We start from the raw sequence: 25,134 nt of genomic DNA, 5'->3' as shown, positions 1-25,134 counted from the left end.
TTTAAGTGGCATGAACGTTACTGACTACTTATCAGCCCAAGCCTGAATGTTGTCCAATTCTTGCCCCATACGGACACAAAATGCTTCATTACCTGAGCAGTCACAAATGGTGTTGAATATTGTGCAATCATTAGCGAACATCCTTACTTCAAACTTTTTGATGGAAGGAAGGTGATGCCGCTGATGTCGCTGAAGATGGTTAGACCTCAGTAAGCACCCTATGGAACTCCTGCAGTGATGTCCTGGGACTGAGATGATTGACCTCCAACAGCCATCTTCCTATGTGCAAGATCTGACTCCATTTACATTGCTGGGTAGACTTCAGTGTTGTGGCTTTATTGCAACAGCTCGGTTGGAGGCGTGGCTAGTTCTGGAGTGTATGTCTGCAGTATTATCGCCAGAATATTGTCACAGCCCCTAGCCAATATATGGCAAATCTTTCAACATTGTATTATAAAGGAAGATGATGATTTGTTTTTAATATTCATTCATGGGTTGTGGATGTCACTGGCTAGGCCAGCATTTATTGCTGAATGGTTGGCAAGTAGACTCTGACTGGTAGAGGCATTGCCATGGAGAATGCATCAGTTAATGACTGACAGTTAAACTGCCATCAGCATCCTTTTCATATCCAATATAAAGCTGTTGTTTCCACTGACAGTAGTTTTCTTGTAATTGTCCTGATGTGCGCAGAATCAAAGTTTTGACAGAAATGTCTGTTTCAGCAATACCCAAGATACTTGTGAGCCAGTTATGTTGTTTCTCTGGGGTTTTCACTAGTATTTCAATGAATATATAATCTAGGGCCAGCAGAAGTTTCACAGAAAATGGAAACCAAGGGGCAGAATTTTCCCAACCAAGTGAAGACAGATTTGGGAAGGTGTGGGATGGGAAAGTCCCTGACAGTGACAATGCCTTGGCATCCCAATGTGATTCTGCTTTCCTCTGGCTTCTCTATGGATTGCTTTGAAGGCAACCAGTCCTGCCATTGTGGCAGGGACTATGGCGAGAAGATTCTGCTGGGAGTATGCAAATTTACAGGGGTGGTGCATCTTATGGCATGTCTGATCAGTTAAGTCTTTGTCCTCTATCCTTTAGCTCAAAATGCTTTGTCTTGGAATTTGTTAGAAGTGCAAGCTCATAATGGCACAGGGAAGACATCAGTGTATCAGGGACTTTGGTTAATAATAGGACCAAGGTTGAGAAATGAGTAAGAAACAAATGCATTGTACATTCAACAATGTCAAATCGGATGGAGATAGAACAAAAAAAAGGGGGAAAAGGACTTGATAAAATAAGAATAGACAATTACATTCATAACTAGGTTTATTTTAGAATCTCCAACAGTAATTCACTCCCTGAAGTAATGAGACTCCACACTTTTATTTCTTCCTGTTCTGGACTGGAGCAGTGTCTGAAGTACTTATGCTTAATTGCTAGACTTAGCTTCTAAAGGGTCGGGGGTCGGGGGGATTCTCTGGCACACCAGAGCTGTGTTTCTCAGTGGAGGGAGGTGACACGCTGTTCATTGGCAGCTGGATTCTCTGGTCCTGCCGCTATCAATGGGATTTCCATTGATGACACCCTACACCACTGCAAAATCCATTGGAAAGGATGCATTGCCAGTGGGAAAAGAGAATCCCGCCAGAGGAGGTTTACTAGGCTGATGCCGGGGTTGAAGGGGTTGAGCTATGAGGAGAGGCTGAATAGATTAGGCTTGTACTCGTTAGAGTTTAGAAGAATGAGGGGAGATCTCATTGAGACGTATAAGATGATGAATGGGATGGATAGGATAGAGGTGGAGAGACTCTTCCCGCTCAGAAAGGATAGTAGGACTAGGGGGCATAGCCTCAAGATAAAGGGGGGCGGTTTAGAACAGAGTTGAGGAGGAACTTCTTCACTCAAAGGGTGGTGAATCTCTGGAATTCTCTGCCCGTCGAAGTGGTGGAGGCTGCCTCGCTAAATATTTTTAAGACGCGGGTTGATGGGTTTTTGATGAGAGAGGGGATTAAGGGTTATGGGGAGAGGGCGGGAATGTGGAACTGAGCCACGACAGATCAGCCATGATCTTATTGAATGGCGGGGCAGGCTCGAAGGGCTAGTTGGCCTACTCCTGCTCCTATTTCTTATGTTCTTATGTTCTTATGTGAACAGCTGGCGAATTTCCCCAATGGTGAATTTGACGCGCAGTTGATGTGCAAACATACAGTGCATGATATTCCTAGGAAGGTTAAGACTATGATATCCTTTTCACTAAGTTATTGAATGGAGCAGCAAAAATTACCCATCTGCTTGTAGCAATTCATAATTCACAAGGTATCTCCTCCTTGCCATAAATTGCTGGCCAAACTGCACATTAATAATACACCGTTAATCATTCATACAACATTCTTTTTTTAAGAAACTGCAGCCCAATAGCTCTCAAATGGTTATTGGTTGGATTCAGGGAATTGAAATAGCAACAGGGCTAAAAGCACCATGTCCTCATTCTTGTAGTTGCCTAGATGTCTAGTGTGTGCTTCGGAATAATGCCAACAAGTGCAGGTTCAATTCCCATCCCGGAAAAGCTAGATGTGGGAACTGCCTCCTCATCCTTCCACTGAGAGTGGAAGGCAATGGCAAACCATGACTGAAAAAAAACATACCAAGGAAACAGTTCAGACTAGAGCGATCAGCAGACAATGAGCCAAGACTTGCCTTTGGCTGAGCACATAGATCATACCCTACTTCATTCTTCTGTTCTGCCTCCTCTGGCAAAAGAGAAAGGATATATTTATGGGCTGTTGAGGAACCTGTCACTTCAGTTCAAGGAGTGCGGAAGGTTTTCATGATATAGTTTGCACGCAGATAACGTGGACTAAAACAGGATGAGAAGGAAGGGAAGCAGATGTCAACACAATATGAAGCAGCCCTTAATCAGCCATTTAAATGGTTCAACTGGCCTCCTAGTGAGCATTCCACTGACTTCAAACAGAAGCATTTCCACGGATTAATCTGTGACCCTGGGAATCCTGAGCCCTGCTACAAGTCTCACAGACCTGATGAATGCTCTTGCAGGGAGAAACCTGTGCAAGTAAAATAATTCTAGCAGGCATTGTCCACTGCCAATATCTTGTCAAATTCTGTCCAGCTGCCAAATTGGGTCAGGGTGGTGGGAATAGGCTGGCACCTGGAAATTAAAGTAGCTGGCATTGTGTAATTGATGTTATTCACATGAGAAAGCTTCCAACCAATGACAGCAGCGAGGAAGCACACAGTAAATTAATATAAAGCTACCAAGGATGCCAGTAAGTATGGCATTAAGTGGTTGTACCTGAAGCTGTGAATGTGCTGAATAACCTGATCAATAACCCTTTATTACTTCAAAACTGAATTTCCTTGTCTTTCTCTCTGTCCTTGTTACTTTGCCCTCCACAACATATAGGATAAATCCACATCCAGTTTGAGCCCTACTGATGCTCTGCAATATATTCTGGACCTTTGCTGGTGAGCTGAGCAAAAGTAAGTTTAGAGCTACTCTGGCTTTACAATGGCGGCTAATCAAAACTAATAAAATCAGCTTTGAGTCTGTTATTTCCTCTCATGGTGGCACAGTAGTTAATACTGCTGCCTCGCAGTGCCAGGGACCCGGTTCACTTCTTGTCTTGGATGACTGCGCGGAGTCTGCGTGTTCTCCCCATGTCTGCACGGATTTCCTCCAGGTGCTCCAGTTTCCTCCCACGGTCCAAAGATGTGCTGGATAGGTGCATCAACCATGCTAAATTCTCCTTCAGTGTACCTGAACAGGTGCCAGAGTGTGGTGACTAGGGAATTTTTATAGTCACTTCATTGCACTGTTAATGTAGGTCTACTTGTGACATTATAGGCCGGTTAGTTTAACGTCTGTAGTTGGAAAAATGCTAGAATCCGTCATCAAAAAAGAAATAGTGAGACACCTAGAACAGAATGGTTTGATCGAGCAAATGCAGCACGGATTCGTGGAGGGGAAGTCGTGTTTGACAAATTTATTGGATTTCTATGAGGATGTGACTAGTGCGGTGGACAGAGGGGAACTGGTGAATGTGGTGTTTTTAGATTTCCAAAAGGCATTTGATAAGGTGCCTCATAAAAGGTTACTACAGAAGGTTAGGGTGCGTGGAGTTGGGGGTAAGGTGTTAGCGTAGATAGAGGATTGGCTGTCTAATAGGAAGCAGAGAGTTGGTATCAATGGGTGCTATTCTGGTTGGCGGTTGGTGACTAGTGGAGTGCCGTAGGGATTGGTGCCGGGGCCTCAACTGTTTACCATTTATATAGATGATCGGGAGGAGGGGGTTGAATGTAGGGTGACGAAATTTGCTGATGACACAAAGATAAGCGGAAAAGCAAATTGCGTGGAGGGTGTGGAAAGTCTGCAGAGGGATCTGGATAGGCTGAGCGAGTGGGCGAGGACCTGGCAGATGGAGTATAATATTAGCAAGTGTGAGGTTATCCACTTTGGCAGAAATAATAGTAGGAGGGATTATTATTTAAAAGGCGAAAAGCTGCAGTGTGCTACGGTGCAGAGCGACCTGGGGGTCCTTGTGCACGAGTCGCAAAAACCCAGTCTGCAGGTGCAGCAGGTGATCAAGAAGGCGAATGGAATGTTGGCCTTTATAGCGAGGGGGATAGAATATAAAAGCAGGGAGGTCTTGCTGCAACTGTAGGGTACTGGTGAGGCCACAGCTGGAGTACTTGTGCAGTTTTGGTCACCGCACTTGCGGAAGGATATATTGGCCTTGAAGGGAGTGCAGAGGAGGTTCACTAGGCTGATACCGGAGATGAGGGGGTTAGCCTATGAAGAGAGACTAAATAGACTGGGTCTGTACTCGTTGGAGTTTAGAAGGATAAGGGGGGATCTTATAGAGACGTATAAGATAATGAAGGGGATGGATAGGGTAGAGGTAGAGAGATTCTTCCCACTTTGAAAGGAGAGCAGGGCTAGAGGACACAACGTCAAGATAAGTGGGGGGGGGGGTGCAGTTTAGATCAGAGTTGAGGAGGAACTTCTTCACTCAAAGGGTGGTGAATCTCTGGAATTCTCTGCCCGATGAAGTGGTGGAGGCTACCTTGCGAAATATAGTGAAATCGCGGGTAGATAGGTTTTTGATAGACAGGGGAATTAAGGGTTATGGGGAGAAAGCAGGAAGTGGAACTGATCCACTTCAGATCAGCCATGATCTTATTGAATGGCGGGGCAGGCTCGAACAGCTAGATGGCCTACTCCTGCTCCTATTTCTTATGTTCTTATGTTCTTATTAATAAATAAACTTTTACTTTACTCACATCTATTTTTTTCTTGCAACTTTTCTTGAACAATAGGAAATACAAGTCTAAAGTCAGGTAATAACATAATTACCGCATTCATGCAGTCAACTAAGATAAAATCAGATCTTTACATAAGTGTGATAAATTTATAAATAACAAAGAGAATGCAACTCTGAAAACAGGGTTCATGAGAATGTCTTGGGGCTCGACAGTTCATGTGATGTAGCGATTCTGACGGATAGAATGAAAGGTCATTAATGTAGAAGCCCAAACCACTTCACTGTGTGAAATGATGTATAATGCATGATCAACCCCTGGTGGGTTTCCAATCACCTGGAGAGCACCCAACTCTGAAAAGGTGGCAAGACTTGAAGATACCACTACGTCATCACACAAGCTAGTGAGACATCCCAAAGGAGCAGAGGAGATTTTTTGACAAGATGAAGACTGGTAAATGTTTGGGATTGACTGGAGTATGAACTGAGTTGTTGTGACTCAAAATGGTCTCCAGTGTGTTCCTTACTGTAAGCCTCCACTCTTGGCCATCCACGGCCATCCTTTGTCCTTTCACCTGAAGTTTCCCCTCTTCTGCTGCTTAAGCTCCCCTGGTACTAATCTTGTGTGTATTTTAACCCTGACTACAAGTTAACTGCCCGTTTAAATTGGCATTCCCATCCTCTGTGTTTGATCTTTGTTCTTTTCAACGAGCACTGGATCTTTTCTCAAATTTTGAACGTCTAGATTTCTCTGGATAACAAGAGTCTGGGGAGCGGGGAGCACCATTTTCCACCCCCTGTTTTCGGCAGGCGGAAGTGCCTATAGGGGCAAAGAATCCAACCAGTGTCCCCAAATACCTGTTAGACTGAAGAGATTCCCACTTCAGATTGTCTCCACCACCATCCCCCCCATCCCTCAGACCCAGCCTCTTCCCCCAGCCCCTTCCACCACCTCCCCCCCGCCCATACCCCCCGACCCCCCGCAAATTAAGGATGCAATGGGGTTCTTGCAATGGAAGGTCAGGAATCCCATTTCCATACATATAAAAATCATTAACGAGCTTCCCCGTTGTTTTATCCCTCCACATTAGACATCGTCTCCCCTCCACCACCCCTTCCCCAGACTCCCTGTGCCCCCGCACCCCCTCCCCTCATTAATATGGAGCTGGCAGGGTTTACAACAGGTCCTGACAAATGAGGACCTGGTGAAGACAATCCTCCAGGGGCAAACAAGTAAGTGCAACTCCCCGGTGGTCAAGGGGGTGGTGAGGGAAATCAGCAGGTAGGAGGCTGGCATGGAGTGTCATGCCTGGGAAGTGCCTTAGCACTGCCCCATGGCATTTCCCCTGGAACTGCCCATTGGCATTGCCCCGCCCCTGACAAACAATCATCTTAAACCCTTTTCCCATCTCTTGCACCTTCACCTCCTCTGGCATTATCTGAGTCTGAACAAGACTGTTTAGTAAGTGTAGTAGTTACCCTTGAGGTGAGCTACTGAATGCATATCTGTACAATTACAAGTATCACCTACTTTCACCTCCATAACTTTGCCTGACCCCACTTTGGCTGGGATTTTATGACCTCGCTTGGGCAAGGATGGAAAAACCCCGCTCAAGGCCAACAGAGAATTCCATTCAGTGAGCCACGCCCGCCCTGATTCTGCGGAAACCTTCACCCTTGCCTTAATTTCCCCTACACTTGACTATTCTCATGCACTCCTGGCTGACCTCCCATTAGCCACCTCCACCCCCAAAAAACTGTCCAAAAACCCTGCTGTTCCTACCCTAACTGATATCAATGATCCCTATGCTCACCAAATTAAATCGGATCCCATTAAGCAGCACACGTTGGTTTTAAAATTCCGACCTCTGTTTCAACTTCCCTCCCTGGCCTCACCCCTCCCTATTTTTGAAATCTATTCCAGCTCTACAACTCTTTGAGATCCCTTTGGTCTTCCAAGCCTGGTCTCTTGACCACCTTGATTTAAACTTCTTCATCATTGGTGGTCATGCCTTACAACGGGCAAGGAATGCCAAACACTGTAGGCATTGGTTGGACCAGAAGATCTCACCAGCGGCCAATGGCTCAGCTGCCAGTAAACATGCCGTGATCAGACTGGATCACCTTTGATTCTATGGTTTGCCCCAATATCTTGCTTTTTGACTTAATGTAGTTGGGTAACACTCCTGTGAAGGTCATTCGAGCTATTAACTATGTCAAAAGCACTATATAAAAGTAAGTTGTTCTTTTCTGAGTAGCAAACTTTGCTTTTCTTCCACAGTCAGACATCACAAAAACAGAAAATCCCAGAAATTCTTAGGGTTATAGTTCTTGATGAAGGTCATCGATCTGAAACATTAACTTTGTGTTTCTTTCTCCACTGATGCTGCCAGACCTGCAGAGCGCTTCCAGTGTTCTGTCTTACTGTATAAAGAGGTGAACTTTGCTCCTCCGCAACAGTCAGATATCACCCCTTTATACAATAAGAGAGGCAATTGTAATACTCAGCAGGTCTGGCAGCATCAGTGGAGAGGGAAACACAGAGTCAACATTTCAGGTCAATGATTTTTGTCTTGAACTGCAGCCCAGAGAATTTCTGGGATTTTCTGTTTCTGTTTCAGGCTTCTAGCTTTTCAGATTTTGCTCAAAGTCTTCACAGTCACCTCCTGGAACCTTACTTTGGTGTGGCAGCTCTGGGAATGTTGCGTTGAGGCAGACAGGGGACAAGGTTGTGTGACTCATCTCCCCCTCTCCCCACCGCTGTAGCAAACAGGAATGTGCAGCTAGCAGAAGTTCTGGGAGGATATGAAGAGAGAAGGAATATCTCGGCGGAACAGGTTAGGCTGTGTTAGGCCTCAACACCTGAAAGTTTCCTGTTAAATTCTGACCCTACTTTAACTGCGATGGGAGGATTCCACCCATTCATTACCCGCAGCCCCTCACCCCTGCCCTCCACATCCCCCCCCCCCTCCCCCCCCCCCCCCCCCCACTCCCCATCCTCCCATCGATAATAAACAACGTTGATTTTTCAAATGGGGAAAGCGGGAGAAATTTATCCTCTCCTGCTTCAGTTTTCATGGGGTCTGGATTGTCTTGTGCAATCCTAATATTCAATTTCAAGATCTGACCTTTAATCTCCTAGAGGTGAAATAGCATTTATCACTTTCTTTCAAACCCAGTTTAACCTTGGCACTGCTGTGGATAAAGAGCTGAATACAATAGTGGAGGTGGGAGTAGATTCACACAATGCAGAGTAGCACCAGTCTGTCTGTGGGACTGCAATTTAATTTACATGTCTCTGCTTATCAATCAGTAAATCAAGACAACAAACCACTTTGTTCTATAGATCCAGGTCACTTTCTGCTCTTTAATTAAATGATACAAAAAAAAGTTCAGACTGTTTGATGGATGCATACAACAAATTGTTTTACCATCAACCCTATCTTGTCAGCTGATGTCCATGATCAGTAAATAGCAGTGTTTTTACATTTGAACAGTAAATCAACCACATAACCACTTTCCACATCATTCACAATCTTCCCCTACATTTGAGTCAGTGATCCCATTGGGGAAAAAAACATAGCAAGAGACAAATGGATCTTTTGTAGCCCAAAGTGGATGAGTTGAATATCAACATATTTAACAAACCTACAAACAAAACTTTTCTACATCTCACAGTTCTTCAGAGACACACATCTTGCACGAAGGTGCAGGAAGTTGAAAAAAGGAAGTTAGTGCGCACGTATTTCAGAAAGAAAAGGGAAGAGGCTGTTACCTTTACAATGATTTTCATCCCAGGGGTACACGCAGTTTTGCACACCATTGCAGACCAGTGTATTATTGATGCACATGTTACTGTGGCAAAAGAAAGCGCTACCTTCGCAGGGGGCTGGAAAAGAAACCAGGGTAAACATAGATAAGTTCAAACACATCCGCCTGCTAGGAAAGTGAGACATCAGCTCCACAGCAAACAGTTTTTGACAACTGCTAACCTCTGGCTGCAGGTAGAAATTTATTTTTCACTATGCCCTTTCCTAGATCCCAACCTTGGTTAATATTGATCTGTAAGCTCTATTCCAAGCACGGATGGATTTTCCTTTCATACCTGTTGGGCAACTTACTCATATATTTCCATACAAAGAACAACAGACTTACCAGCTGAAGTGTCCCTTTGGAAACAAAGGATTCCAGCCTATTTTATATGGCCTAATGGTATTATCACGAGAGTACTAATGCAGAAAATCAGCCAATGTTCTGGGGACCTGGGTTCGACTCAAGCCATGGCAGATGGTGGAATTTGAGATCAATAACAAAAAATCTGGAATTAAGACTATTGATGACCACAAAACCATTGTCGATTGTCAGAAAACCCATCTGGTTCACTAATGCCCTTAAGGGAAGGAAATCTGCCAACCTTACATAGTCTGGCCTACGTATGTGTGACTCTAGACCTACAGCAATGTGGTTGACTCTTAACTGCCCTCTGAAATAGCCTAGCAAGCCACTTAGTTCAAGGACAATCAGGGATGGGCAATGAATGCTGGTCTTGCCAGCGATGCCTGCATCCTATTAACAAATACAAAAAAGAAACATTTTTACAACAGTAATAAGGCATAAGTTCAGAAAGTTAGTTACACATTACCGTCAATGTTTCCATGAGAACATTTTTTTCCCCAAACCCAAACCATTTTACACTGGTAAATCAAAATGACAAGTTCATTTTAAGAACATAAAGCAAACAATTATGTTACATTCCTGCATTCCCTTTCAGAAAGCAAAATCATGTTACTTGTGCCTTACAAATACAAAACAATAAATTGCCAGCCCTTTGTATCTATGTGCAGTCTGACAGAATGGCCAGGTGGATGTCAAAGATGGGTGAGATCATTCAGAGGACCAGAGAGTTCTGTAGATGTTCCAGGAGTATTTCTCTGTCTCAGCACCAAAAACAGACAATTCTTTCACCTCACTAATTGCTGTGAGGTCTTGCTTTGTGCAAATCAGCTGCCACGTTTCACAGCACAACAGCCACTGTACCTCAAGATTGATTTTATGTGAAGCATTTTATGATGCCCTGAAGCATTGTTAAGGTGCTCAATAAATAGAAGTAATATTTTCTGTTCTATAACCACTTTCCACCAGATTGCTAGGCACACTCTCAGGCTGAATCAGGCTGTTTGCAAACTTTGCATCCGGTTTGACTCATCGTCATGTTCAATCTCTTCACGGCCTCACTCCTCCCTATTAACCCAATCTTCTTCAGCCTCTCACCCATTCAAACACTCTGTATTCCTCTAATTCAGGTGTCTTGACCATCTGCACTTTCTTCACCCCATGGTGGTGATCATGCTTTCAGCCTAAGTCATCAGCTATGGAATTCCTAAGCAAAATCTCTCCATCTCACTCAACTCCACCAAGATTCAATTAGAAGCTACCTCTTTGGGCAAGCTTTAGGTTAATGACACTGACTCAAATGTAGGGGAAGATTGTGAATGATATGGAAAGTGGTTATGTGGTTGAAAATGCTTTTTCTAGGTTTTAATTATTAGTGTCACAAGAGGGCTAACATTAACACTGCAATTAAGTTAATGTGAAAATCCCCTAGTCGCCAAAGTCCAGCGCCTGTTTGGGTTTAAAGTTTAATGTTTATTTATTAGTGTCACAAAGTAGGCTTACATGAAGTTAGGGTGAAAATCCCCTAGTTGCCACACTCCGGTACCTGTTCGGGTACACTGAGGAAGAATTTAGCATGGCCAATGCGTCTAACCAGCACATCTTTCGGACTGTGGGAGGAAACTGGAGGAAACCCACAGAGACATACAGAAAAAGTGCAAACTCCACACAGTCACCCAAGCCAGGAACTGAACCAGAGTCCCTGACATTGTGAGGCAGCAGTGCTAACCACTGTGTCACCAGAAGAAGGCTGATGTGTGTATGAAAATATCAATGCACAGATGAGCAAAAAGTAGCAAAATGGAATTCAATCCAGAAAAAAAAGAGGGAATAATTTTATCAAGGACAAATACACAAAGTAATATCCAACAGCTGCTAGGTTCTTGTACAGCACAAAGGAAAACAGGGACCTTGGAGAATACGTCCACACATTCCTGAAGGAAGTATGACAGCTAGACAAGGTGGTTTAGAAGGCATATGGGATACTTTCCTTTATTAGCTGAGGCCCAGAGTTTAAGAACAGGAATGTTATGTGTGAACTTTGGTAGTGTTGTCTGGAAATTCTGTTAGTTTTTGCAAGATTTTTCTTGTGGCTCCCATTTTATGCTTGTTGTACAGCTGTACCTAACAGGAGTCGAGAACCATATCAGGAGGAGGTAACACTTGTCACTCAGCAACCAGCTTTCAATTTTGGATCCTGGTTGGGATAAAGGGGGCACGGAGACAGACAGAGAATGAAAGAGTCATGACTGCCTCCAGGACAGCAGAGACAAAGCTGCATGATGCGCTTGCTTGGTTATGGTTGCAGGCTGAGGGGGCCAGAGTTCTTTTCAAGTGATGAACATTCCTGGATTGTGATAAGGAGCATGCATGGCAGTAAATGGCACATTGCATCCTAGGGAAGCTTTCTATGCAGGGCAAATCTTTACATATTCTTGTACTGCTTCACTCTGTCCACAGGGAAGGAGATGTAAGTGTTTCATAGTGCACTGTGCCTGATACAACATTGAAATATGTGCAATACACTAGCAAACACTCCTTCCTACAAAACGATGGTGCACCTTTTGCCAGAAGAATGCACACACATTTTGGATGCAGTTTTGGATCCTTGGGTAGTCGCATTGCACCTGATAAGCAGGTACTATGCAGATTAATTCTGAGGTGAATGCATTCACATGCTTGTATTAAAATAGCAAACCACTAGATGGTGCTCTGATCACACTACAGTCAAGCAACCTCTGACAATGCTCAATTTCCAACTGTAAAAAAAATCCCCCTTGCTTGTCTTTGTAAAATTCCAAGTAAATTCCCCAAATATGCAAGTTGAGTGAAAACTCACAAAGCTGCAACATTGTTTTATAAAGTAAGTTATTATGATTGGCTGCTCTCGAATTCGGTCTAACCGCACTGTTTTTTTTTCCAGAACTGGGTGATGAACATGCTGTTCTAAGCCAATCTCAGTTCTCAGTAATCTTGCCCTACATTTGACATGCTGCAAAACAAGACTTAACATAGGAATATATCACCACTCCAGTCTCAAAAACAATTAAACTCCAGCATCAATCATGCCAGCCATTGCAAGGCAAATAATGACCTTTTGCACACCAACATTCAAGGTTAACATTACTGTGCTGTGGAGTATTCTTTTTATATCTAGTTATGATTAAGTCTTAAGGTCATGCATGCGGAAAGCAAATATGATCCACTCAATGCAGTATTTCCTCTCAACAAGAAATTTCAGAAGTTTGTTCTGAACTGATAATTCCTTCTGCTGTTTACGTGTCCCCATTCACCATGATCATAGATGTCACTGCTCAGGGATTGAATACTTATTGCATTGATTTCCAGCATTGAGGTCTATGGCATCTAGTGATAGGTAACTGGCTGCAATGGAGTGCTGCCACCCAAACTTCAAAATGGCCTTGCATTTGGGCAACATATTGACACAGTGGTTCGCACTGCTGTCTCATAGCGCCAGGGACTCCAGTTTGATTCCAGCCTCAGGTGTGGAGTTTACGTGTTCTTCTCATGTCTGCATGGGTTTCCTCCGGGTGCTCCAGTTTCCTGCCATAGTCCAAAGATGTGCAGGTTAGGTGACTTGGCCATGCTAAATTGTCCGTTAGTGTCTGTCCCAAGATAGGTAGATTAGTGGGGTAAATGCATGGACGGAATGGCCATGGGATTCTAGGATTCAAATGTACCAAAGATAGATTTCTGTTTGTCGTGCCAGTCATCCTATTGTCTCCTACAATTGAGATAACAATTTGTCAGACTCGGTGTCGAATTATGAGCAGTTCTTTTTTAAAAAGATTTTAATTGTAAACTATGATACAGAGCACCAGCACCAAGATCCAAAATGGTTGGATGCAAGTGTTTCGTGCTGGGTGACCAAACCAGCCAATCACATGCCTTCTTGTAACTGACGTATAAGATAATAAGAGGAAATTCTGGGTTTGCGAGTGGAGTATGCACATGGTAACATGTGGCATGCCATTCTGTGCCATGGTAACATGTGGCATGCCATTTTGTGGCATGGTTCCTAAATTGACACATGATCCTGCTTCTTATTAAGCCACAAAATGACAGCTGTGGTACAGAGTGTAATTCATGTCCAGAAGATCAGGATCAATGTATTGTATATGGCAGACATATTAGAATCCCTACAGTGTAGAAGGAGGCCATTCGCCCCATTGATTCTGCGCCTACTCTCTAACAGAGCATTTTACCCTGGCCGTATCCCCATAACTCCACGCATTTACCCCACTAATTCCCCTAACCTACACATCTTGGGACACGAAGGGGCAATTTAGCATGGCCAATCCATCTAACCTACACATCTTTGGAATGTGGGAGGAAACTGGAGCACCCGGAGGAAACTCACGCAAACTCCACACAGTCACCTAAGGGCAGAATTGAACCTGGGTCCCTGGCGCTGTGAGGCAGCAGTGATAACCACTGTAAATAGATAGGTGAGTAGCACCGATGGATTGCCATGAGAATTATTTTGCCAAATCTCATGGGACAGTAGTGGATAACACTGGTAACTCATGTGGCAGAATAAGGATATGGGAGACGAGGGCTCAGGTGCAGAAGGGTCAGATCACGGAAAACTTATACAACCTAGTTTACTTGTGTTTTGCAGGGATGCAGTTCATAGAATCCCTACAGTGCAGAAGGAGGCCATTTGGCCACCGAGACTGCACCAACCACAACCCCACCCAGTCCCTATCCCCGTAACCCCACATGTTTACCCTTCTAATTCTCTGACACTAAGGGGCAATTTAGCATGGCCAATCCACCTAAACTCCACATCTTTGTGGGAGGAAACCAGGGCACCTGGAGGAAACCCATGCAGACACGGGGAGAACTTGCAAACTTCACACAGTCACTTGAGGCTAGAAGCGAACCCAGATCCCTGACACAGTGAGGCCACAGTGCTAACCACTTACCACACTTACAGGCCTTTGGGAAAATCTGTGGGATCGCTGGGAAGGTTATCCGAGCTGGGTGGAACTGGCTAGAGACACCAGGGTGACAACACAATAGGGAGCAAATGGTCAATGATACAGACAGACCGGGAAGTCTTTAAACAGTCAAATTGCACAGCTGGTCAGGCTTCTTTTGAGAGTGTGCTTTCAATGCTTTAGAGGTGATTTCCAACTCCTTGAAAGTAATTTTTCTCAGCTTGGAATTTGTTTATTTTGGTCTGAATGTCCTTCTTGACAGCTTTCAGCCAAGTGCAGGGACAGATTACGTAGCTGTAACATACAGCTCTAATGAGGACAGAGAAGAGATGCAACACCAGAAGCAGGAGGAGGAACAATAGCAACACCAGTGTCTCCAGCAGCAACAACACAACAAGAGTTACCTTTCTCCATAGTCACATTCATCTCAACAGAACAGGAGGATTATGCACATAGCTCCATATCAAAGAAAATGATATTCTCATTAGAGGGCATAAAATCGGAGGATTAGCTTTAGAGGAGGAGGAAGAGGAAGGACCTGAGATGGCCAGAGTTCTACAGCTACTCACCTAGCTGCCAGAGAAGCCCATGATGGATTCACCCAGGCACGGTTGAGATAACCTGAATGTGTGAAGCCATTGTACACAACAAATACACTACCCCTCACCAAACACAACATTTCTACAGTCTCGCCAACTCATTCACACTCATTACTTGTCTTGATAGAATCATAGCATCCATACAGTGCAGAAGGAGGCCTTTCGGCCCATTGACCACAATCCCACCCAGGCCCTATTCTCATAACCTCTCATATTTACCCTGATAATCCCCCTGACACTAGGGTCAATTTATCATGGCCAATCAACCTAACCTGCACATCTTTGGACTGTGGAAGGAAACTGGAGCACTGAGATGAAACCCACGCAGACACTGGGAGAATGTGCAAAGTCCACACAGATAGCAACCCGAGGCCGGAATTGAAACTGAATCCCTATTACTGTGAGGCGGCAGTGCTCATCACTGTGCCATCGTGCCGCCTTGTGTCTTCTAACCTGGTCATATCATTCTCCTCAAGTCTAGACGGAGGCAAGAAAGGAGATGCATGGACAATGGAAATTTGAAATAAAGTGCATGATTCATTTACAATTCACAATAAATTCACATAGTGACATTTTTATCATCAGCCAAGTGAATTCCCTGGTGCAATTATTAAAGCTTTCACTTCTGCGTCTAATTACACTGCGGTTTCGGCAGAGTGGAAGGTAGGCTGCTCAAACCCTCGCTCTGACAGATGAGGTGCTTACGGGGAACATTCTTTTAGTTTTGGAGGTCACGAGTACCCCACTAAAAACCGTCCAATCAGCACCTGTGCAGGGGCAGATTTGGCCATCATGACAGGAGACAACAAGTAGGACTTCTGACTGAGGAATGGAGGGGCAAATGAAAAGAAGTGAGAATATCTTGAATAGAGCCCCAGTACTAAGAGGCATAGAAGATAGGAGCAGGAGGAGACTTTTGAGCCTGCTCCGCCATTCATCAGTCATTGCTGAGCATCCAACTCTAATCCTGCTTTCTCCCATAATCTTTGACCCCGTTCATCCTAAGTGCTATATCTAGCTGCTTCTTGAGTTCCCCACTTCCCTTTCTCCATCTTCCCTCTCTTCCCCCATCCACATTCCCTTACTAACCAAAGTTGAGACAGCACTTCTGTGCACTGTAGTGAGACACAAATGGTGAAGGGAAGGCTTTCTTCCATCCTGCATGAACTGGCAGAGTGAATGTACAAGCCATTGGTCTGGGACAACATGCTCTTGACTGGCTGCTGCAGATGACCACTCCTTTCATGGAGCCAGACATCAGCACATAATACCTGAGAGCCCATAGAATTCACGATTGAGATGGATTCATCCAATCTCTCTCCAGAGGTTCACAATGTCGCTGGAAATGCCAGCAAGAACCGCACGCATCCTTCATCAAGGCTCCAGATTTGTCCTCTTCATGGTTCACATACAAAGCTCAGCACTTACATTCAACCGAGTTTGGAGTGTTCTATCCAGTGGATGGGGGAAGGCCATCTCCGCTGCTGTCCCTGTCCATAACACATGCTCCTGCTCACAAAGGGTGCGTATCTCAAAGCACGACTTGTCACCTCTATCTCCCATGGTGTCTCCACTGAGGTGTGTGTCCCACTTGATGGTGAGCTGATGGAGGACATGGATGAGTCATGTGTTGGTACTTCCTCAGAGGCTGCAGCCCCCTCTGCTGACTGCTCATTCTCCTGTTCCAGCAACTCTGTCACACTTAGACCAATGGTTGATGAAAGAAATGACTTAAACTGACGTATTGGAATGCTAAAATGTCACCACTGTGCAGATTTTCACATTTCAGTTAGTGAAGACAGAATGCAGCATTAATGAGTGAGCTTTCAGTGCCAAGTGGCAGCCCAATTTCTAATTCTATAAGCAGTTATCTGTGACACCCCCACCTGCCCAACACCAATGGCCATTAACTCTGCCACCTTGCCAATCTCCTTGACCTCCTCCTCCACAGTCAGGGTGGCTATTACGGAAGGCCCAGGTTGCCTGCCACTCACCGGAACTCCGACCTCTCCTCCTGCAAGGAGAGAAGGCAGAGAGTTGTGAGTGTGATTAATGAATTGTGTGGAGAGGAGAGAAGGACAATCTTTGTGAAGCGTGTTGGCTGTTCAAATGTGAATGTAAGGAGATGTCTGTCGGGACAGGAATGAGTGGTGCTGCAAGGTACGTTAGACAGTGAAGGGACTGTGGGGAAGGATGATGGAAAAGTTAGAGCGGGAAGGTTAGCTCCTGAAAGTGGGATGCCATTGGCACTTCCTGTTCTCATGAAGTCATTGAAACTTCTGTGGCGCTAAGTCCAGGAGCAAGAGATTGTAATCCTGTTACTCATTTCATCACCCCTTCTTTCCATGCTTGCCTGGTTTGAGAAGCTGCTCTCTTCCACACATCACTGTGGCAACAGCACAATTTCCAGGGAAAAGCTAGAGAATCAGGGGAGAGAGGGTGGGGAGCCACATTCTTCCCATAGCCTGGATTTTTAGGATAGTGGGGGCCGGCCGTTGTCACCTGCAGGGGAAACGCATCCCTGCCTCCCAGCCCATTGCCATTTCACTTTCTAACATGAGTACTGGGCATTTGGGCAGAGGTTTCCCCCCAACCCCCGACTAAGTTGGAGAGCAGTTGGCCAATATGATTGGCTGGCTGCTCTCCAGCTCCTCCAGGTACAGCGTTGCAGTGGTCGGAAGAGGCATTACAACAAAGTGCTTGTAACTAAGTGCAGGGAGCAAAAGTGAAGGAGTGGCAGGGGTTTTGGAGAATTGGAGGGGGAGCAAGGGATGCTGAGGGAGTTGCAGGGGGGCAAGTGGTGTTCTGTGGGGTGCAGTTTGAGAGGATTGGGAGTATCAAAGGTCTTTAGGCCTTGGGGGGAACGGCACCCTCACTTAGAGAAGTTGTAAAATTTTGGCCCACGTCTTGCTTTCCATCCTGTGGTTGAAGAATCCTCTGGAATCAATCACTCTGACCCCTGTGAGAGTTACTTTAAATAGACAACCTTCCACTGTCAGGTACAGTTCATCATCACAAACACAATCTCTGATTGGTCGAGAAACCTCGCGGTGAGATACTGATTCAAGGTTGAGTTGAAGAACAATGGCAAACCTCTTTTCTCTCACTATCAGCTTTATGATATATGGTGCTTCCCCCCCCTTCCACCTCAATATCCCACTTCGCAGTCTAATGCAGTCATTAAACTCTACAAGATCAGCTAAAAGGAAGCAAGGACTCTTCTTTGCTGACTTTAACAATCCAATTATGTTGCTTTCCCTTCTAACTTCAATAGTCTTTTTTTATGTTGGCCTCTTCAACATGACTCTCAACTTTAATCCTGTCCCCTCTCTCCCAACTCCTTGTGGATTTTAATACTTTCCTGATTATACTTCCCACTCTGAATGAAGTACTCCCTTCGCCCTCTGCCTGACTACAGCATTGCTTTTTACTGCTCTCTTCCACTCTTCTCTTGTGCAGTCTCCCTAATTTCCTTCACCCTACTCCTCCTTCAGCCCATTGTTTTTAATATTCCGTACAACACGTAACATTTTTACTGACTTCTAGTACATTTCATTCATCTGACCCCACAATTTCAGTCCCAGCTGTCTCTCCCTATTAATACTACGGGTTGGATGTTAGCTACTGAAGGGCTAAACAGTAACTGGTTCTGTTTTTGCACCAAGAACCCGCCTCTGGCAGAAAACTGACTGAAGTTGAAATTTCCTCAAGGCGAGCTCTTGATTAACATGGAGACAATTCTCCTGTCGAATTAAAGTTCGTGGGAGAACAGGTGGATTTCTGACAGCCCGGGAAGCTTCTGAGGGAGAGAGTTTGTGCCAAAGTCTTCCACTGGGCCAGAGGGAAGCGCAGAGTTACAGCAGCAGCGCAAGGGATTCAGCAGCCATGAGGGAGATGAGAGAAGTCCTCTCTACATACAGTGGCAGGAGAAAGCCAGCCCATCTTGCAATAGGACCACGTCTCTGTTCAGCATCACCTTCCTCTGCCTCCAATTCCTCCTCCTATCTTATCTCCTGCTCCTTCCCTCAATGAGCTGTTTTCCTCCAGGGCCTCATTGTCCTTAAGGTTTACACTTTTCAGGAGGGCCAGGTTATAGAAAGTATAGTGGAGCACCACAATGATAAAGACTGTTACTGGAGGCTATTGCAGGTCACCACTTGACCAATCTACGTCCAAGACCCAGTGCCCTCTGAGGCTGTGATGTCTTGTCATTTGTAAATATGAATTGTTTTCCAACATTGGCTAAAAGGGCTTCCATCGCTTGGATGGCGGACCCTATGCACTCCTGTAAGATGCTGCAGATGTCCGCATCCCTGAGATTGAGGCGCCGTCTTTAAAGGACAGTGTGATCAGCTCTAAAAATAAACTTCTGCCCACCACCACAGACAGGGGAGGCTCCTCCCCCCCAACCCCCACACAAGTATCGACATGCCAGCAAGCCTCCCCAGTTACCACCCCCCCTTCCCCCCAATCCCTCAGGCCTACACAGCCATCAGGGCATCAGCCCTCCTCTCACAGGCATCAAGGTGCCATGTCCCACCATACAGGGATTGGGCTGCCACCCCATCCCCCCCCCACCCACACAAGCATCAATGTTGAACCCCCCCCCCCCCACCCAAGCACGCATTCCCCATGGTTCCCTCCTGACCTCCACAGGCACCCCACAAACATTGGGCCTTCACCACACATGAGGAGAATCACACCACACACCCGCCCACCCATTGCCCCCGCCCTCCCCCCCCCCACCCTAAGGTGCTGCCAGAGGCCCTGTCCCAGCACTGTCTGGTGGGCAGTGTCAGGGTGACAGTGCCAGACCATATTCCCTCACCGCTCAGTGGCTGAACTTACTTGAGTCCCCAGCTTGGTCATCACAACTGGTTTTTATTTTCGAAAACTAATAATGATTCAGGCTAACACGATGTCACAACAACTGGTTGGGGAGGTACATTGAGCAGGGAAGTGTTGAGCCTGCTAGTTGTAAAAATATTCTAATAAATGCCAATTAGGCTCACGCCCTTCTTGGAAGATGCCATCGGTAGGGATTGGTGAAAATCCCGAACCGAAATCTCTTCGGTGCATCCGGATTTTTGGCCTCTAGAGAGATGTAATGGCCAAGATAGGATTTGTGTGCAATCTGGTTAAAGGGCATAGATCTGAAACATTGACCGCATTTTTCCATCCGTTCGTGCCATCAGATCTTCCAGTCCCACTGGAAGATGGCACGAACGGATGGAAAAAAACTGATGGGACTGGAAGATCTGATGGCACGAACGGCTGGAAAAATTCAGTGCCCCACCGTGGGTTCCCGGGAGGCAGGGGGGACAAACAATGAGAAAACCCCTTGACACCGGCAGGACTGGAAGATCCCCCCTGCCAGCCAATGGCGGGCTGCCTCCAATGCTGGAAAATGTGCCATGGGGCAGGGGAAAATTCTCACCCATTAATTCTGCTTTTTTCTCCACAGACCTGCTGTGTATTCCCTGCATCTTCTGTTTTTTAATTTCAGGTTTGCTGCGGCAGGTTGTAAAGGTCATGAGATTTGGCCTGAGATATTATGTGATAATTCACTTCATTTAGCTGTGGGATAATCATGCACTCCTTTCGAACACATAACTTAATCATAAAACCATTTCAATTCACGGTTCATTTTGATGATGTTGGTGTCAGGAGACAAGAACTGCCTCAGATCAGCTTCTGTCATTTCTATTCTGCCTTCTGGGTTGATAGCCCCTGCTTACTCTCACATGCCCTGCGCGATTCTGGGGAAATATCTATATAGTAGGTTCATCCTGTGGTGTAGCAACATGGTGAAAAATAAATTATTGTTAGACTGTTCCTCAGTTACGTGCTGTTTCTTTCCAATATCTCTTTCAGTACTTAAATCTCTCACATTGTTGCATTATTCACTGCAAGAACACTTTGACAGCCTCATTGTTATTCATTGCAAATGATCAAATTGAAAAATTGCAAGGAAAATGTCGCTGTATGACCAGCCTTCGAGATCAGTTTCCTGACTAGCAGCACAGACAAGCCTGATCATTGTCTCTGGCTCCAATGAATGATTTTGAAGGGAAAATGATTGAAGATGCCTCTCAAAGTCTAACCCAAGTAATGGGAAAGTCCACCTCTGTAGCCTCCATTTTACATAGAATGAAACTGTCAGGTACGTAAACATCCACAACGGTCTAAAATTCTCCTTTGTCATTCCTCTACACATGCTGTTCACTTCCCGTATTCTCTCCTGACAGGAAATATCTCCCAGATAATGACATTTGTCACTGAACTAAACACAGCCAAAGGTTTACAGAACAAATCAGGAATTGTTTTGGTGAGATCGGTGTAGCCCAGAATGACTCTTGATGTTATTTCTCAATGGCCCTCTCATAGTATAAATGCACCAAGGGCGGCACGGTAGCACAGTGGTTAGCACTGCTGCTTCACAGGGACCTGGGTTCGATTCCTGGCTCGGGTCACTGTCTGTGGGAGTTTGCACATTCTCCTTGTGTCTGTGTGGGTTTCCTCTGGGTGCCCCGGTTTCTTCCCACAGCCCAAAGATGTGCGGGTTAGGTTGTTTGGCCATGCTAAATTGACCCTTAGTGTCCTGGGCTGCCTAGGTTAGAGGGATTAGTGGGTAAAATATGTAGGGATATGGCGGTAGGGCCTGGGTGGGATTGTGTTCTGTGCAGACTCGATGGGCTGAAGGGCCTCTTTCTGCTCTGTAGGGTTCTATGATTCTATAATGATTGCCCCATGTGGCAGAATAAAGCCATTGCCCTTTTTTATGTATTACATATAACTCCACAGGCCATGGCTTGTTGTCTGCATACAACCTATCATCAAATTGGGACATCATTTAGAAGATTTTCCCTGCAGGAGCAACAGGAAAATTACAGGGAGCCACATCCGGATGGCTCGCACTCACACCACTGGGCAAAATCCACAATGGCAGGACTGACTACTTATTGGTTGCTCGCGAAACAGAGTTGGACAGCCTATTTAAATAATTCGGGTCCTTTTAGGAATAACTTTCCGGGGAAGCTGTCCACATGGGGGAACCAGCAGTATAATGGAGGCAGCCCCCATCATTGCTGGGCTGAACTGCCCCATCACTGCTGGGTGGATCCACTAGAGTTAGTGCTCCACAACCCAAAGAGGGACCATGAGCCCAGCAGGCAGCTCCCTCAGTCATCAAAAGGGACCTGCCCTACAGGCCTGATTTTGCATTCACCTCTCTGAATCATAGAAGAATCATAAAATTCCTACTGTGCAGAAGGAGGGCATTTGGCCCATCGAGTCTGCAACATCTCTCCAACCCCATCCCCAACTATTCCTGTAACCTCATGCGTTTATCCCACTAATTCCCCTAACCCACACAACTTTGGACTCTAAGGTACAAGTCAGTATGGCCATTCCACCAAACCTTATATCTCTATAGTGTGGGAGGAAACACAAGCACACAATGTGCAAACTCCACACAGGGAGTCATCTGGGGCTGGCATTGAATGTGGGGCCATGACGCTGGGGCAACAGTGTTAACCACTCTGCCACCATGTCATAATATTGAGGCACCCTCTCCATCTACAAGCTACCTCAGCTTGACCTTGCTCTGCCAGGCCAGTTCCTAACCTTAATTGGAAGGCCAGCTTGGAGGCAGCCAATTGGGAGGTCACTCAAAGTAAAATTGCTCAGTCAGTCCTGCTGAGGGGGGAGAGGTAGTGGTTGGGGGGGATGCGGGGCTGGGGTGCTGCAACAGACAGAAGTTGGAGGGGTAAGCCTGGAAGTCATGAGGTTTAGAAGCAGGCCAGGAGCCCATTTAAGAAGCTGGTAATCAATGGTGATTTCCCTGCGCCTTGAAGGAGACATCACGATTTTATCAGCTGAGTGGGAAATCTGTAAATGTTGTCTGATAGCTGGCCCATGAGTTTTCCCTATGGGAGAAATCTAGATGCTACGACAACGGATGAATGGACACCGCTTGACAATCACCAGACAAGAGTGTTCTCTTCCTGTTGGGGAACACTTCAGCAATCGAGAACACTCAGCCTCCGATCTTCGAGTAACCGTTCTCCAAGATGGCCTTCAAGACACACAACAACGCAGAATCGCCGAGCAGAAACTGATAGCCAAGTTCCGCACACGAGGGCAGCCTCAACCGGGATCTTGGGTTCATGTCACACTACCTGCAACCCCCACGACTTGTCTGGGCTTGTAAAATCTCACTAACTGTCCTGGCTGGAGATATTTCACACCTCTTTAACCTGTGCTTAACCCTCTCTCCACTCGCATTGTCTGTACCTGTAAAGACTTGATTACCTGTTAAGACTCACATTCCAACCATTATATTGCAATTGAGTCTGTGTCTATGTACGTCCTGTTTGTGAAAACAACTCTTCACTCACCCGATGAAGGGGCAATGCTCCAAAAGCTTGTGCTACCAAATAAACCTGTTGGACTTTAACCTGGTGTTTATTATGGGAGAAACGTCAGTGCTGCTGCCTTTTCAAAATGTATTCCACTGAATGACTGAAAGCAAAGGGCTGATTCTCATGACACAGCATAGAGATGGCATCACCTCGCCATCACTACTGTGTACAGATCTCATGTAGTCATGTAGTTAGCTGCCAACATTCAGTGGGTGGATGAATGATGAACAGTACCATGCTCATTATCCCATCCACTTGCCCTCTTGCCATCTATCTATTAGGATGCGCCCACACTTTTGAACCTTGGCCAGGTCCTTCACAGCTGTCATGGCATAACAATGTGACTGAGAGGGAGTAAGCTAGTAGGGCTGTCAGTGGTCAGGAAGCACAGCATGCTACCTTTGAGTCACAGCTGCATTAACATATGTGGTAGGAAACATTTGCAGAGACATTTTCTCCACCAAACTTTGACAGTAATCACTGATGATGTGATAAAAATAAGCTCACAAAAGTGAATGAGAGCATTGTAATCAAAGTGGCTTACAGCCTTTCATCTTACAGTTTTATTCATAGAATATCACACAGAAGAGACAAGGCACGATAGCTCCAGCAGCCCCACACAACTTTGCCCAGAACCTTCACATTTTGGTGGTGGGGGTGCAGTCCCTTGAACAATTGTGCAGTCAATGTACAAGGTTCTTGAAGTGGAAGCATCCTAATAGACAGGATATCCCACCAGGGATAGGTTGATGGCAATTTCGGTATTGGAGGATCTCATGAGAATCTACACAATTCTGGCGATGGTGATGACCTTGGGGTATTAACTGTCAAAGAGGCATCAACATCATGGTACTATCACTAGACTATTCATCCAGAACTCAGCTAATGCTCGAGGAACCTGGTTCCAACCCTGCATAGCAGATGGTGGAATTTGAATTCTATTTAAAAAAATCTGGAATTAAGAATCTACTGATGACCATGAAATCTTGTTGATTGTCAGAAAAAACCCATCTAATCCACTACCATCCTTACCTGTCTGGCCTACATGGCCTACAGAACTAGGGGTCATAGTTTGAGGATAAGGACCTTTTAGAACAAAGGTGACAAGAAATTTATCCAACCAGTGAATGGTGAATCAATGGAATTTACTACCACCGACCGTAGTTGAAGCCAAAATGTTGTCTGATTTCAGGAAGAAATTAGATATAGCTGTTGGGGATAAAGGGATCAAGGGATACGAGAGGAAGAGGGAAATCAGGATATTGAATTTGATGATCAGCCATGATTAAGGTGACTGGTGGAGCAGGCTCGACAGGCGGAATGGCCTCCTCCTGCTCCTAGTTTGTGTGTGACTGCGGAGCCATAGCAATATGGTTGACTCTAAACTGCTCTCGGGCAATGAGGGATAGGTATTAAATGCTGGCCAGCCAGCGCCGCCCATGTCCCACTAGTGAATTTAAAAAGATGGTCTTCCTGGTTACATCTCCCACTTGTTCTGTCATTGGGAACCTCTTCATCCTCATCCATTTCGCAATCTTCTGAATGGACAGAAATTTTCTCCTCCTCAGGAAATTGTAATGGTATGAAAAAACACAGAAACCCAGTGATTGGGAATGTGCTCTGCTGGGTATATGCTTCTGTTTAATACTTAAAAACGGAAGTGCATAGTGGTGGAGACAGTTTGGTAGGTTGCTGG

General features: G+C 45.5%; 1 protein-coding gene across 1 annotated transcript in view; it reads right to left on the bottom strand.

The window, feature by feature from the left end:
* Positions 1-25,134, bottom strand: part of neto1l (neuropilin (NRP) and tolloid (TLL)-like 1, like) — a 219,083-nt gene that overhangs the window by 13,943 nt on the left and 180,006 nt on the right. The window contains exon 8 of the mRNA XM_080193774.1: positions 9,055-9,168. Coding sequence (XP_080049900.1) covers positions 9,055-9,168 — 114 coding nt within the window. The remainder of the gene's footprint in view (positions 1-9,054; positions 9,169-25,134) is intronic.

Source organism: Carcharhinus amblyrhynchos, chromosome 8 (genome assembly GCF_965287045.1).
Source record: "Carcharhinus amblyrhynchos chromosome 8, sCarAmb.v2.hapA, whole genome shotgun sequence".
NCBI classification, from domain to species: Eukaryota; Metazoa; Chordata; class Chondrichthyes; order Carcharhiniformes; family Carcharhinidae; genus Carcharhinus; species Carcharhinus amblyrhynchos.
Note: the sequence above shows the minus strand (reverse complement) of the source record. Positions and strands in the feature narration are given on the sequence as shown.